Here is a 12,188-nt window from a genome sequence, read left to right as displayed (position 1 = left end):
AGAGTAATATCTGACAAAATGACAGTTTTTTTTAATCTATCACCATGTAATTTCAAATACCAGTATCTGTATTACAGGCTAGTAGTGAGCTTTTAGGGTATCGTCACTGATTTGCTCTTCAGCTCGAGTCTCCATCAGTGGGAACATTTCCTGATTCAACTTTTCTTCTGTTCAAATCAAACTCCATGAGAATCAAAGTGTGAATCAGAGTCCTGATGATCAGATTCTATAGAAACATGGAGACTGTAGAGGATTTACACTCAATATGTTCATTTGGTCCCTTCAAGAAAAATCAATCAATTCATCCAATAAAATCAGTCGTTGATCGACTCAGTTTGATTGACAGGACAGATGATCAGAGGTGCAGAGTTTTTACCTCCATCATTGTTACAGGGACAGAAGAATGGGTGGAGTTTGTGAGTGAAGGAGCAGCCAGTAAAGGAGTAGATCAGAGCTGCAGCACCTACATCATAAAAGGAGACCAGACCCTCCTCATAATCCACAAACACCCCCACCTTCTCAGGACCAGGATGAAGACAGAGGGGGAGTGGTGAACCAATAAGAGCTTCGTACTCATTTCCATTTCTCAGCCACACAGTCCAGAAACCATTTCGCGGACTCAGTGTGATTTTTCCCTTCCTGTTGATCGACTCTGTGGCCACTCCTAAATCCCAGTCAGTCTTTCCTTTAACCTGAACCTCAAAGTAAAATCTGCCTGAAGAGAAACTCTGCTCTCCTAAAACATTAGCAGACTGAGAAAATCTCTCTGGGTTGTCTGGAAGTTTCTTCCTCACATCACTATGATACACTTGTTTTCCATCATCAGACAGGATGAGAGCAGGATTTGCTGTATTAGGATCCAGAGTCACATCCACCTCATACTGCTGCACCCTCTGCAGCTCAGCCTCTAACAGCTTCTTCTTCATGAGTTTCCTGATTGTCTCCTCCAGCTGAGCCACAGCTCTCCCCACAGTCCCCTCATATGATGGTGGATGAACTCTGACCTCTGTCCAGTCCTTGGTGGGTGGAGCAGCTTTCAGGGAGGAGAAGCTTTGGAGGAGGTGGAGGTGGTCTTCAGAGCGTGAGAGCTGCTCCACCTCAGAGCTTCTCTCCATCAGCTCAGAGATTTCCTGTTCCAGATCTTTGATGAGACCTTCAGCCTGTTTCTCTGTAGTTTCCTGTTTGTCTTCGATCTCCTTCATGAGCTCCTTCAGGCGTCTCTCAACAGACTCCATCAGAGCAGTGAAGACCTGAACACCTTCTGCTTTCTGTCTGTCTGCAGCATCTTTACTCATCTTCACCGACTCTGTGATCTCCTGAATCTTCAGTCGTCTCTTCTGGATCATCTGCTGAATCTCAGCCTCTGTCTTCTCCAGCTCTGCCTTCTTTCCTTCATATTCTTCGCTCAGAGGAACAAACTCGTGGTTCTTGTGGTCTAAAACAGAGCAGAGCACGCAGACACATGTCTGGTCGGTCTTACAGAACAGCTCCAGAAGTTTATCGTGCTTCGTACACATCCTGCCTTCCAGGTTCTCCACAGCATCAATCAGCTGATGTCTTTTCAGACCTTTCACTGTCAGATGAGGCTCCAGGTGAGTCTGACAGTAGGAGGTCTGACACACCAGGCAGGACTTCAGGGCCTTCAGTCTGGTTCCAGTGCAGACGTCACAGGGAACTTCTCCTGGTTTGGCAGCTTGTTGCTCTGAGCTGCTGCTGCTGGCTTTCTGCTGAGCTTCACGTCTGAACTGAGCAACCATCTCAGAGATGAAGGTGTTGACCCTCAGCTGAGGTCTAGTGGAGAAAGTCTCTTTACACATGGGACACTGACAGCTCTGATTCATGTCCCAGTGCTGACTGATGCAGGTTTTGCAGAAGTTGTGTCCACATGATGTAGTGACTGGATCAGTGAACACATCCAGACAGATGGAGCACAGAAACTGATCTTCAGATCGCAGATTGCTGGCAGCAGACATGTCTGCACTGAGGGAGAAAGAAAAGAAACATTTGATTCAAAATTCACTTTAAATTTCATTTTTAAAAAGAGAGAAACAAGCGTCAGTAGTCTGAGGAGCTTGGAAAGAAAAGCATCTGGACTTCTTTGAGGTTCTTGAAGACGTTTCATCAGAGAAGCTTCTTCAGTTCTCAGAGTAACTGGTGGAGACCCAGCAACACACTCAGACACAAACTGGTTCATCCCAAACACAAACTTAACATCGTAGTGTCTGCTGTACAGTGCAGCGTCCAGATGAACAGAATAACTTTGGGGATGAAGATAAATACAGTCGTTAAAAAGATGTGAAATTGTTTCTCTGACTGTTTTACAGAAGGTCCAAGATTCATCCAGATCATTTTATACTTGAATAAATCAGTTTGTTGGATATTTTCCATCAATTACTGTGAAGTAAACTTCGACCTTGTTGGTGACTAAATCCTTCTTATTGTAAGTCCAGATCAACGAGCCATTAATATTAAACAGTGACTGTTCCAATAGAAGTGACAGTGAGGAGGACAATGAATCATAAACCTCAGAAATGTGTTATTAACTGTTGATCCAGTATATTAATGGCATTTATGAGAACATGTTTATTCAGTGGTGTCTGTATATTTGGTCCATTTGTGCGTCATTAAAAACTGTTTTCTCTCACAGATACTGGAACATCACAGCTCCTCACAAACTCAGGATATGGAAGAAGATGAACTTTTCCAGTCACTCGCTGGGATACATCATTCAATTATTCTGGATCCTCAGAAAACATTGATTTATTTTTGTATTTCATATATTTGTTTGTCCAGATCAGAGATTTATGTTAGTAGAGAAGAAGCCACCATGATAAAGCCTGTGTGTGAAAATGAGATCAGTGAATTTTGTTGATCAAAATCACATTTAAGGAGGAATTCTGTCCTCCAGTTTGTTTCAATAAGCTTTGGGATTAAACACCATCATCTATGTTTGTGTCTGATGACATGTTTGATCCAGTTCAGCTTGAATATCACAGCTGATGTGTGAACTCTGACATATTTAAAGCCTCGATTATCAGGATGATTCAAACACATCAGTTTAAATCATGAGATTTATGTTTCCACACAAAGTTATAAAGTGCAGCATCGACTGTTTTCTGAATGATTCAGGAGCATCTGTGACTCTTACAGGATACACTAAGTCAGATAATCTCTCTTTGTAAAATGTTTGAATGACTTTTTGAAGCACTGACCAAAATCTGCTGGTTTACAGTATCAAAGGCTTTAAATCAATAAAGAATAAACAGGTGTTTTCACGTCTGTAATCCTTATGATCAATCAGATCCAGAATCAATCTAATAGGAACAGGAAGTGATGAATAACCAGGAAGTGTGGAGTCAGTCTGAAGTCCAGAGCACAGACTGAGTCCACAGTCCTGAGCAGAGCCACAGTGAGACTGAAGCAGCAGCTCCATGTTCCTACAGTGGATCTGTGCTTACATGAGAAGATTTCTATGGATCCAGTGTGACTGTGATGAGTCAGCATGAAGTGAACAGAGTGAAGATTTGTGTAGAAACAGGAAGTGTGATCAGCTGCACTCACCACTGTTGCTGAGAGAAACCTGATGGACTCCAGTGAATCTTCTTTTAGAGACAAACAGGCCTCGACTGCAGCTCTGCTGCTGCTCTCTCACACTTTCACTTCTGCAAAATGACGTTGAACTTCTCGTCTTTGCTCCGCCTCTTCCTGCCTCTCCCTTTATCAGCCGGTCTGTACTCAGTGACTGTGTGCAGCGGGTGGGAGGAGTGGTGTGTGGGTTCACACAGTAATGACGGCCTCAGGTGATCAGGAGAAACTCACCTGGATTTCCTTTTTCCACAGCAGACTGAGAGCTTCAGGTGGACCCTGAAGGAGGTCTCAGACACAGGTGGTAAAAGTACACACAGTGTGTACTGAAGTAGAAGTACTACTGTTAAAAATACTCCAAGTACTAATTCAACTTCTTTAAACACCAACACCACAAACAACAAGTACTAAACACCGATTAATTTCTCCATACACAGTAAATCTAGACCTTGATAAGTTCCACCATGAAACCTCGTAAACCTAAAATGCTAAATAACCCGTCTCTGAAAACCAAAAAAAAATGCCTCACACAAATCAAAGCCACTCACACCAGAGTGAGATCATCTTCCCCTGGAATTCTCAGAGCTGACTACTCCTTACCCACCCACCACTTCTTTGTCACTCCTCTTCCAGTCCCAGAGAAGGGCGCTGACTGCCATATGACACTGGTTACATATTATTAAGTCTGATCTCTCTGTAGCTCACTCTGTCTTTAAAAACAAGACAGAATAGTTTGGTGCATGTGTTTGTTGTTGCTGTGTTGGTGCATTCCTAGTTAGTTCTATTTTCTCCCAGATAAAAATAGGACTATAACACTGTAACACTATATACTCTCTGCCTGGGAACCCCCGGTCACCCCCCCCATGACTGAACAGTGAACCTGAAAGTAAACTGGTGTTTGCAGTGTGCTGCTTTATGTGTCTGCAGTCTGACTGAGGATCAGATCTAACTGGATTTTGCAGGATGAAGATTCTGCTGCTCCTCTCACTCAGTAAGAAAGACGCTCTGATCTTCTGCATGCACACACACACACACACACACACACACACACACACACACACACACACACACACACACACACACACACACGTCTGTAACTTGAGGTCATATTGTAACGACGGCACTGATGACTGCTCTGTGTATTCTCCTGAATGAAGACCCTCTCTCTGCAGCTTTCACGAAGGGAAAATCAAACCAAATCAATCAGGACTTAAATTAATTTCAAATTAATTTCTCATATTCGATAGTTGTTTGGAGCACCACACACACAAATACTTGTGCCTAAAATGGTGCTTTATGTCTTTAATTACATGTAAATTTTTATGTAATAGTGTTAAGTACAATGAAAAAATTTAAAGCTACATTTTGTGATCACTCTGTCACTGTGAATGACTTAAATAATTTAGCTAGATTTTCTTAAGCTGTTTATTTATTATATTGATCTAACATCCATCTTCTTCTGCTTATCCGGGACTGGGTCGTAAGGGGGGCAGCCTAAACAGGGAAGTCCAGCGTGGTCAGGGTAGTTTTAAATGAGCAAGAAATAAAGTAAAAAAATGAATTGTAGTAAGTCGCACTGTTCTGCAGTACAATTATGTTTAAAGAAAAAATGTGTGTCATCTCTTTCAGAACAGTTAAATTATAACAATTATAAACATTGACTAATATCACTGTTTTCTCTCATTCAAATGAATCTCCTTTCTCGTCAGATACAAAACCACATAAACTAATATTTGTCAAAATGCCTGTGTCAACAGACCGAAAGCCATTATGCTGATTGTTCAGTGTAATACCTGTGAGAAGCATCTTCATTTTAAGTCTTTGGATCTTTGAGACAGTTTGTTGGTGAGCAGGTTCATCAGCACTTAGGTCACCTATCAGTTCCACACTCTTTACCACTATCAATGACGTTCTAATGATGGAAAACAACTGTGGTACTTTTAAATAAAGAAAACAGGAAAATCTTGATAACCAAAAACTCTTTGATGCCATTGTTGTCATCACTGAAGTATGCACACAGACTTGTAAGAACACACTTCAAGATACACAAGTCTGTTTTGAGTTTTGCTTTCTTCTCTAATGACTAATCTTTTATTAATTCTTTAATCACTTGCTGCTTAAGAGAAAGAGAATTAATGTGGACAGTATATCCAGGATTTGTTTTTGACATAAACTCATTGCTGCAGCCTCGGGCAGCAATGAGTTTATGTCAAAATAATGTCGGGCGCTAATAGACTGGATTTTAGTTTCACTCCTGAAGTTAGTGGGTTGGTTTCCAGCCACTGGCTCATGAATCCATCTTCCCTGTTCTGTATGTTAGTTTCAGCTTCAGTTTGCTCAGTTTAGTTTTTTAAAGTCTCGGTTCTCGTTTACCTTTTGTTTTTTAGCGTCACCAAGCCATTAATAGACAGCTTGCCTTTAAAAAAAAAGACTTTCTTTTGCAAGTGTCTGCTTTTGGTTTCACTCTCCACTCCTCATAGTCCACCAGCTCAGACCATGACATAAGTGTGAAAATCTCTGATGCTGAATTGATCACTTGTAAACTGAACCCATCCTTGCATCTGTAGTAAGAGTTTGAACTTTCACCTCTTTTACATTTGGGTCCTCAGTTTCCCAGCATGCCACAGCAGTGGAGGTGTACGAGGGGGCTGAGTCTGTGCTGCTGCCCTGTCAGCTACTAGCTGCTCCCAGTGAGTTCACAGCAGCAGTGTGGGATCGCAAGGACCTCAACATCCCATCAGTCCATGTTCGTGTGAAGAGTGGTGATGATTTGGATGACCAAAACCAGCGTTACACCAACCGAACATCAATGAGTGCTGATGCTCTGCAAACTGGAAACCTCAGCCTCACTCTGAGAAACCCGACAGTCTCTGACAGTGGAACCTACACCTGCATCCTCCGCATCACTGGACGAGATGTGAGCTGGACTTACTTACAACTGAAGGTCACAGGTCAGCGATGTAGACAGAGGTTAGAGGAGACGTGAACTTTAATTCATCAAAATCTGCTGGATGATGCTCAGGTTTTTTGTGCTTGTGTTAATTACAGAACCTCCTCCTCCACCTCCTCCAGTCTGGCCCAAAGTTCTCTCAGCTGTCTTGGTTCCTGTGGTTGTCCTGGCTATTTGCTGTGGTATCGGCATGTTTTGTGGATATAGAAGGCTGAAAAATAAAGAGGGTATGTAGGAGTGTATGTCTGTGTGTTATTGGATAATTCTATCTGGATGTTTCTACCCCTTATAATCCTTAGTGTCATTGATCCATTACTTCGTTCTACAATGTTTCATTCTTTGAGTTTAATGTTTCGCAGCACTTCTGAGTTTTGTTACTCATGTTTCATCATTGATGTTAGTTCCCTTTTGTGATCTCTTTGTTATTTGTATCCGCGCTTCAAAATGAAACTTAAAAGCATCAGGTGACATTGCACATTACTCATAACAGCTAGGTTCAGAAAGGAACCTGTCAAAGGAAGTTTGCTGCTGATGCTGTACAGCTCATGTTGTGCTTGGTTTTTCTTTCAGTTCGTGAGGTGGAGGTGGGTTCAGGTGTGAAGTTTGCCAAGCTGCCCTGCAAAGTTACAGTTCACCTGTCTAAGGAAAATAAGATTGTGTGGAAGGACAGAGATGGCAGGATAGTTCACGTGTATCAGAAAGACTCTGAGCAGCCTGAAAAACCACACAGACGTTACAGGAACCGAACAGAAATGATTGAAGACCCACTGAGGACTGGTGACCTCAGTCTGACCCTGACATACCCCACAGAAACTGACACAGACACCTACACCTACACAATCTACAACAGGGAGGAAAAAGTCCTGATGGAGAAAAAGGTGGAGCTGAAAGTCAGAGGTCAGTGCTGCAGATGATCCTTATTCTCAGATATGTGTGTGTGTGTGTGTGTGACAATTTGATGGTTTGGAAGAACTAATGAGGTTATTTGTGGGAAACTGATGGAAGAGAAAATGTTAAATATCAGCAGTTAATGAGACGGCCAAGCTCAAAGATAAATTTGAACACAGCAGATACTACGGTTATTCTGTCTAAAATTTTAAATTGTTTCATGATCGGAAACATTAATAGGTGACAAATATATATATATATATATATATATATATATATATATATATATGTTATATCATTAACAAGACTGGCTACGGATACCGACTACGAAACGGAGCGGTTGTCAGCCACCTCCTGTACATGGATGACATCAAGCTGTATGCCAAGAGTGAACGAGACATCGATTCACTGATCCACACCACCAGGCTATAAAGCAATGACATTGGAATGTCGTTCGGACTGGAGAAGTGTAGTCGGATGGTAACAAAGAGAGGGAAGGTAGTCAGAACTGAGGGGATCGAACTACCAGAAGGCAACATTGCAGACATAGAGGACAGTTACAAGTACCTGGGGATCCCGCAGGCGAATGGGAACCATGAAGAGGCCGCTAGGAAAGCTGCAACCACCAAGTACCTGCAGAGGGTCAGGCAAGTCCTGAGGAATCAGCTGAACGGTAAGAACAAGATCCGGGCCATCAACACCTACGCCCTGCCCGTGATCAGGTACCCTGCTGGGGTAATAGGCTGGCCAAAGGAGGAGATAGAAGCCACTGACATAAAGACAAGAAAGCTCCTGACCATGCATGGAGGGTTTCACCCCCAGTCCAGCGCCATAACCAAGTGGCCGGCATAGTGTACAGGAACATCTGCGCCGAGTATAGTCTGGAAGTCCCGAGGTCAAAATGGGAGATGCCCCCGAGGGTGATGGAGAATGACCGAGCTAAGATCCTGTGGGACTTCCAGATGCAGACGGACAAAATGGTGGTGGCTAACCAACCGGACATAGTGGTGGTAGACAAACAGAAGAAGACGGCCGTAGTGATCAATGTAGTGGTTCCGAATGACAGCAATATCAGGAAGAAGGAACACGAGAAGCTGGAGAAATACCAAGGGCTCAGAGAAGAGCTCGAGAGGATGTGGAGGGTGAAGGTAACGGTGGTCCCCGTGGTAATCGGAGCACTGGGTGCAGTGACTCCCAAGCTAGGCGAGTGGCTCCAGCAGATCCCAGGAACAACATCGGAGATCTCTGTCCAGAAGAGCGCAGTCCTGGGAACAGCTAAGATACTGCGCAGGACCCTCAAGCTCCCAGGCCTCTGGTAGAGGACCCGAGCTTGAAGGATAACCCGCCCACAGGGGCGAGATGGGTGTTTTTATATATATATATATATATATATATATATATATATATATATATATATATGTATATATATATGTATATATATATATATATATATACACATATAGAATGAGCTCAGCTGTCTGAGTATCTAGCAATCAGGGGAAATAGATGGTAGGAGTGTGAGAGAGGCTGAAAAGAGGAGAATGGGAGCAAGCTGGAAGGTAAAGGGGAAGAAAGTAGCCAATAGGTGAACAAGAGCCGATGTGCATTACAACAGCTAAGAATGTAAGTAGACTATTGTTAGCGATACCTGCCATCTCATCTATCATTCCTGTTTCCATTCTCTTCATATTTTATATTTTCATGCCAAAGTACACAACAGACACAAATGAATTAATTTCATTATAAAATTGTACACTTGGCCCTATATTGGTAGAGTTAGTACACTGCAGTCATTTTATATTATTTGGTAGCCAAAACCCTCCTCTGCATCTGCATCACATGAAATTAGATTGTATTCTTTTTAAATTGTGAAGAAGTACTGGAGGTCAGATGACAGTTTAAAATAATTAGACATTGTTCCGAATGTGAACAATAGCTATTTTGAAGAATGTTTTGTATAGAAATGTTTTACAAAACATTTGAGATCGTTTAGCAGGCTTCACTTAATTAGCCTGTTTAGTAGGTCTGAGTCAGCTTTATAAAGAATGTTGTGAATCACAGTTTCTAATTTAATAGGGAGGGCAATTAGTTTCTTGTGAAAGGAAGGTGAGTTTGGATAGTTTTTTTAAATGAATGAAATCATATTTTGCCCACTCACATCCTGGGCCATCTGACCTCAGGAAATCACATCATAGGGTGGGGCCAGGTTTCACAATGAGCTCACCTGAAACCCTGGCTGATTGTGACCCACACCCGTTTTCACACCTTGGCTCATGTGATTAGAGGATCATTACGGGGTCCTTTTGTCCCTCTTTGGGGGGAAACTCCCACTGGGTTTAAATCTGGGACTCTCCACCATTTGAACTTAGAACTGAAGGAGCTTCTCAGATGAGAGGTGAAACGTCTTCAAGCAACTTAAAGAATTCCAGACCCTTTTCTTTCCAAGCTTCTTAGACTTTTCTGTCTAAGATTAAACAATTTTATGATCTGAAATATTTGCGTGACAAATATGCAAAAACAAGAAGAAAGAAATCAATTACTTCATGGTACTGCATGTTAGAAAGCATCTGCAGGTGATCTAACAGAAAAAAAACTGGTGGATTAAAAAATAATTAGAACAAAATCAAAAACGTACATGATTCAGAAGAACAAGTCTTTATAGAGCTCATGTTGTGTTTCTTGTCCTCTCAGACTGTCATGTAGAAGTGAAAGACGGGATGGAGTCTGTTTGTCTGCCCTTTCAAACCACAGAAAACCTGCTTGAAGACACTGAAGTGGTGTGGAAATGCCTTGAACCCAAGTACATGAAGGTCTACGTGTATGAGAACTGCTCTAACCATCCTGACAAACAGGACGACCATTACAAAGGTCGCACTAAGATGAAGAAGGACCTGCTGACCACTGGAGACCTCAGTCTGACCCTGACAAACCCCACGGAGGGTGACAGTGGGAGATACGGCTGTGAGGTCAATAACAAGGAAACCTGGAGATACAAGAGGGTGTGGCTCACAGTAATAGGTTAGTTAGTGAGTTAGTTCATGATTATTCATGTTGGTTTATTTATTTGTTTGTATGACTCTCTTCTATTTCCCCTGCAGGGAATAATCAAGCCAAGAAACAAACAGATAACATCAGGATCAGCTCCAATGATCAATCAGTTTGATGTATTTGTTTGATTATTAATCTGATTTCAGAGAGCAAAGGTCAGTGAAGGACATCATGAATAGACAATGGATGAAGGGTGGATGATGATTTCACCTGATACTGAGCCCTTTGTTTTTCATTAGTCTCAGTGAGGTCAACATTCTGTCCTCATATTTGTCTGTTCTCAGTATAATTAGACAAGCAACAGTGTCACTTTACTGTTGGCTGTTTCAGTAACATGAAGAAAGTACAGTGTAAGAAATGTATCAATATCATCTGTGTGTGATGTGAAAGAATGTGAAGCACCATTTATACATTTGTTCAATGAACATTTTATATAGACTAATGTAAACAAGAGTTCATTAACCCTTTAAAACTGTTAAGAGCGGTAAAACCAGAACCACATAAGCTAGCGCAATAACTTTTTTCTACATATAAAACTGGAGGACTTGTACTTACATCTTATGCCATCAGCATGTCCTAGGTCACGGTTTCCTCCCACATATAGCTTTGCAAAAATTGCATAAAAAGCACTTGCAGCAAAAAAACCCACAATATTCCAGAAACACGCTTTGCTGATCCGATCAGCTGTTCGTAACACTTCCTACATTGAAATAGACGTGAACGATGGCATGTCCGCCATTACCTGCTCGAAACTGGAAGTGACAGACTTTCGCCATTTTCACGGAAAATGGCAACTTAAAATGCTCCTAAAAATGGCACTACAGCATGTTCTGGCACACTTCTATGGTAGGTCTTAAAGGGTTAAATAAACAGCATTTATACATCTGTTTTCCTCTGCTTACCCAATTCAGATTCAGGAGGGCAAAAGCTGGAGCACATCCTGGACACGCTGCCAGTCTAAAGTTCCTGTCATAGCACATATCACTTAGTTACTCAGTTCAATTTCATTTATACAGCACCACATCACAACAGTAACCCAATGGTGCTTTATATTGTAAGGTAGACCCTAAAATGTTACATATTTTGAGAAAACCCAACAATCATATGAGCAAGCACTTTGGCGACAATGGGAAGGAAAAATTCCCTTTTATACATTCTTTATTTGTCAAGGGATTATACAGACTTGTACACATTATATGCATCTTACATGACATTAGATTTTTGCAAACCAATTTAGCTTTTATTTTAAACCAAAGAGCTTGTCGCAGTCTGTGGTGGCAGACCGTGGAGTTACAGGAAAAAGCAGGCCCAAATACAGGACTCTTATGATGAAAAGTGAATTCATTACCAATGAATGAATGAGGCAATGAAGAACATTATATACAATCCCAGCACCGTGGCCACCTTGGCAATTTTCCCTGAATCCCACCCAGAGCGCGTGTACATGAAAAAGCTGAAATAAGCTATTCCAAAAAACTCAACTCATGTGAAACAGCTCGCGACTCGAGTTTAGACACAAGAATCCTGTGCTGACTGGAGCTCAGTCACACTGCGCTTTTGGTGCATTTTAACCATTTATATTGGATATTACAGGAAGTAACACCTGCTTATGAGTAAACAAATGGCTTTGATTTTGACACTGTGATTTCCATGCCACCTTAAGATTTAGCACGAATAGAAGGTTATCTGGCACGTCAAGGCCTTATTTGGAAACTGA

General features: G+C 41.8%; 3 protein-coding genes across 3 annotated transcripts in view; 1 reads left to right on the top strand and 2 right to left on the bottom strand.

Moving 5' to 3' along the window:
• The window catches only part of LOC134624309 (nucleotide-binding oligomerization domain-containing protein 2-like), a 1,192,597-nt gene that overhangs the window by 1,017,528 nt on the left and 162,881 nt on the right, over nt 1–12,188 (bottom strand). The gene's annotated exons all lie outside the window — the stretch shown is intronic.
• LOC134646821 (E3 ubiquitin-protein ligase TRIM21-like) lies at nt 315–1,973 on the bottom strand. Its single transcript, XM_063500800.1, has one exon. It carries the CDS (start codon nt 1,971–1,973, stop codon nt 315–317), a length of 1,659 nt encoding a protein of 552 aa, XP_063356870.1.
• LOC135932497 (uncharacterized) overlaps nt 5,504–12,188 on the top strand; it is a 125,412-nt gene continuing 118,727 nt past the window's right edge. Inside the window, exons 1-5 of the mRNA XM_065469984.1 lie at nt 5,504–5,519; nt 6,195–6,536; nt 6,634–6,762; nt 7,106–7,432; nt 10,115–10,441. Of these exons, the coding sequence (XP_065326056.1) occupies nt 5,504–5,519; nt 6,195–6,536; nt 6,634–6,762; nt 7,106–7,432; nt 10,115–10,441 (1,141 nt within the window). The remainder of the gene's footprint in view (nt 5,520–6,194; nt 6,537–6,633; nt 6,763–7,105; nt 7,433–10,114; nt 10,442–12,188) is intronic.

Source organism: Pelmatolapia mariae, linkage group LG3_W (assembly GCF_036321145.2).
Source record: "Pelmatolapia mariae isolate MD_Pm_ZW linkage group LG3_W, Pm_UMD_F_2, whole genome shotgun sequence".
Classification (NCBI taxonomy): domain Eukaryota; kingdom Metazoa; phylum Chordata; class Actinopteri; order Cichliformes; family Cichlidae; genus Pelmatolapia; species Pelmatolapia mariae.
Note: the sequence above shows the minus strand (reverse complement) of the source record. Positions and strands in the feature narration are given on the sequence as shown.

What these genes read in the sequence shown, in the direction of transcription:
- LOC134646821 (XM_063500800.1), bottom strand. Translation starts at nt 1,973, where the DNA reads ATGTCTGCTGCCAGCAATCTGCGATCTGAAGATCAGTTTCTGTGCTCC.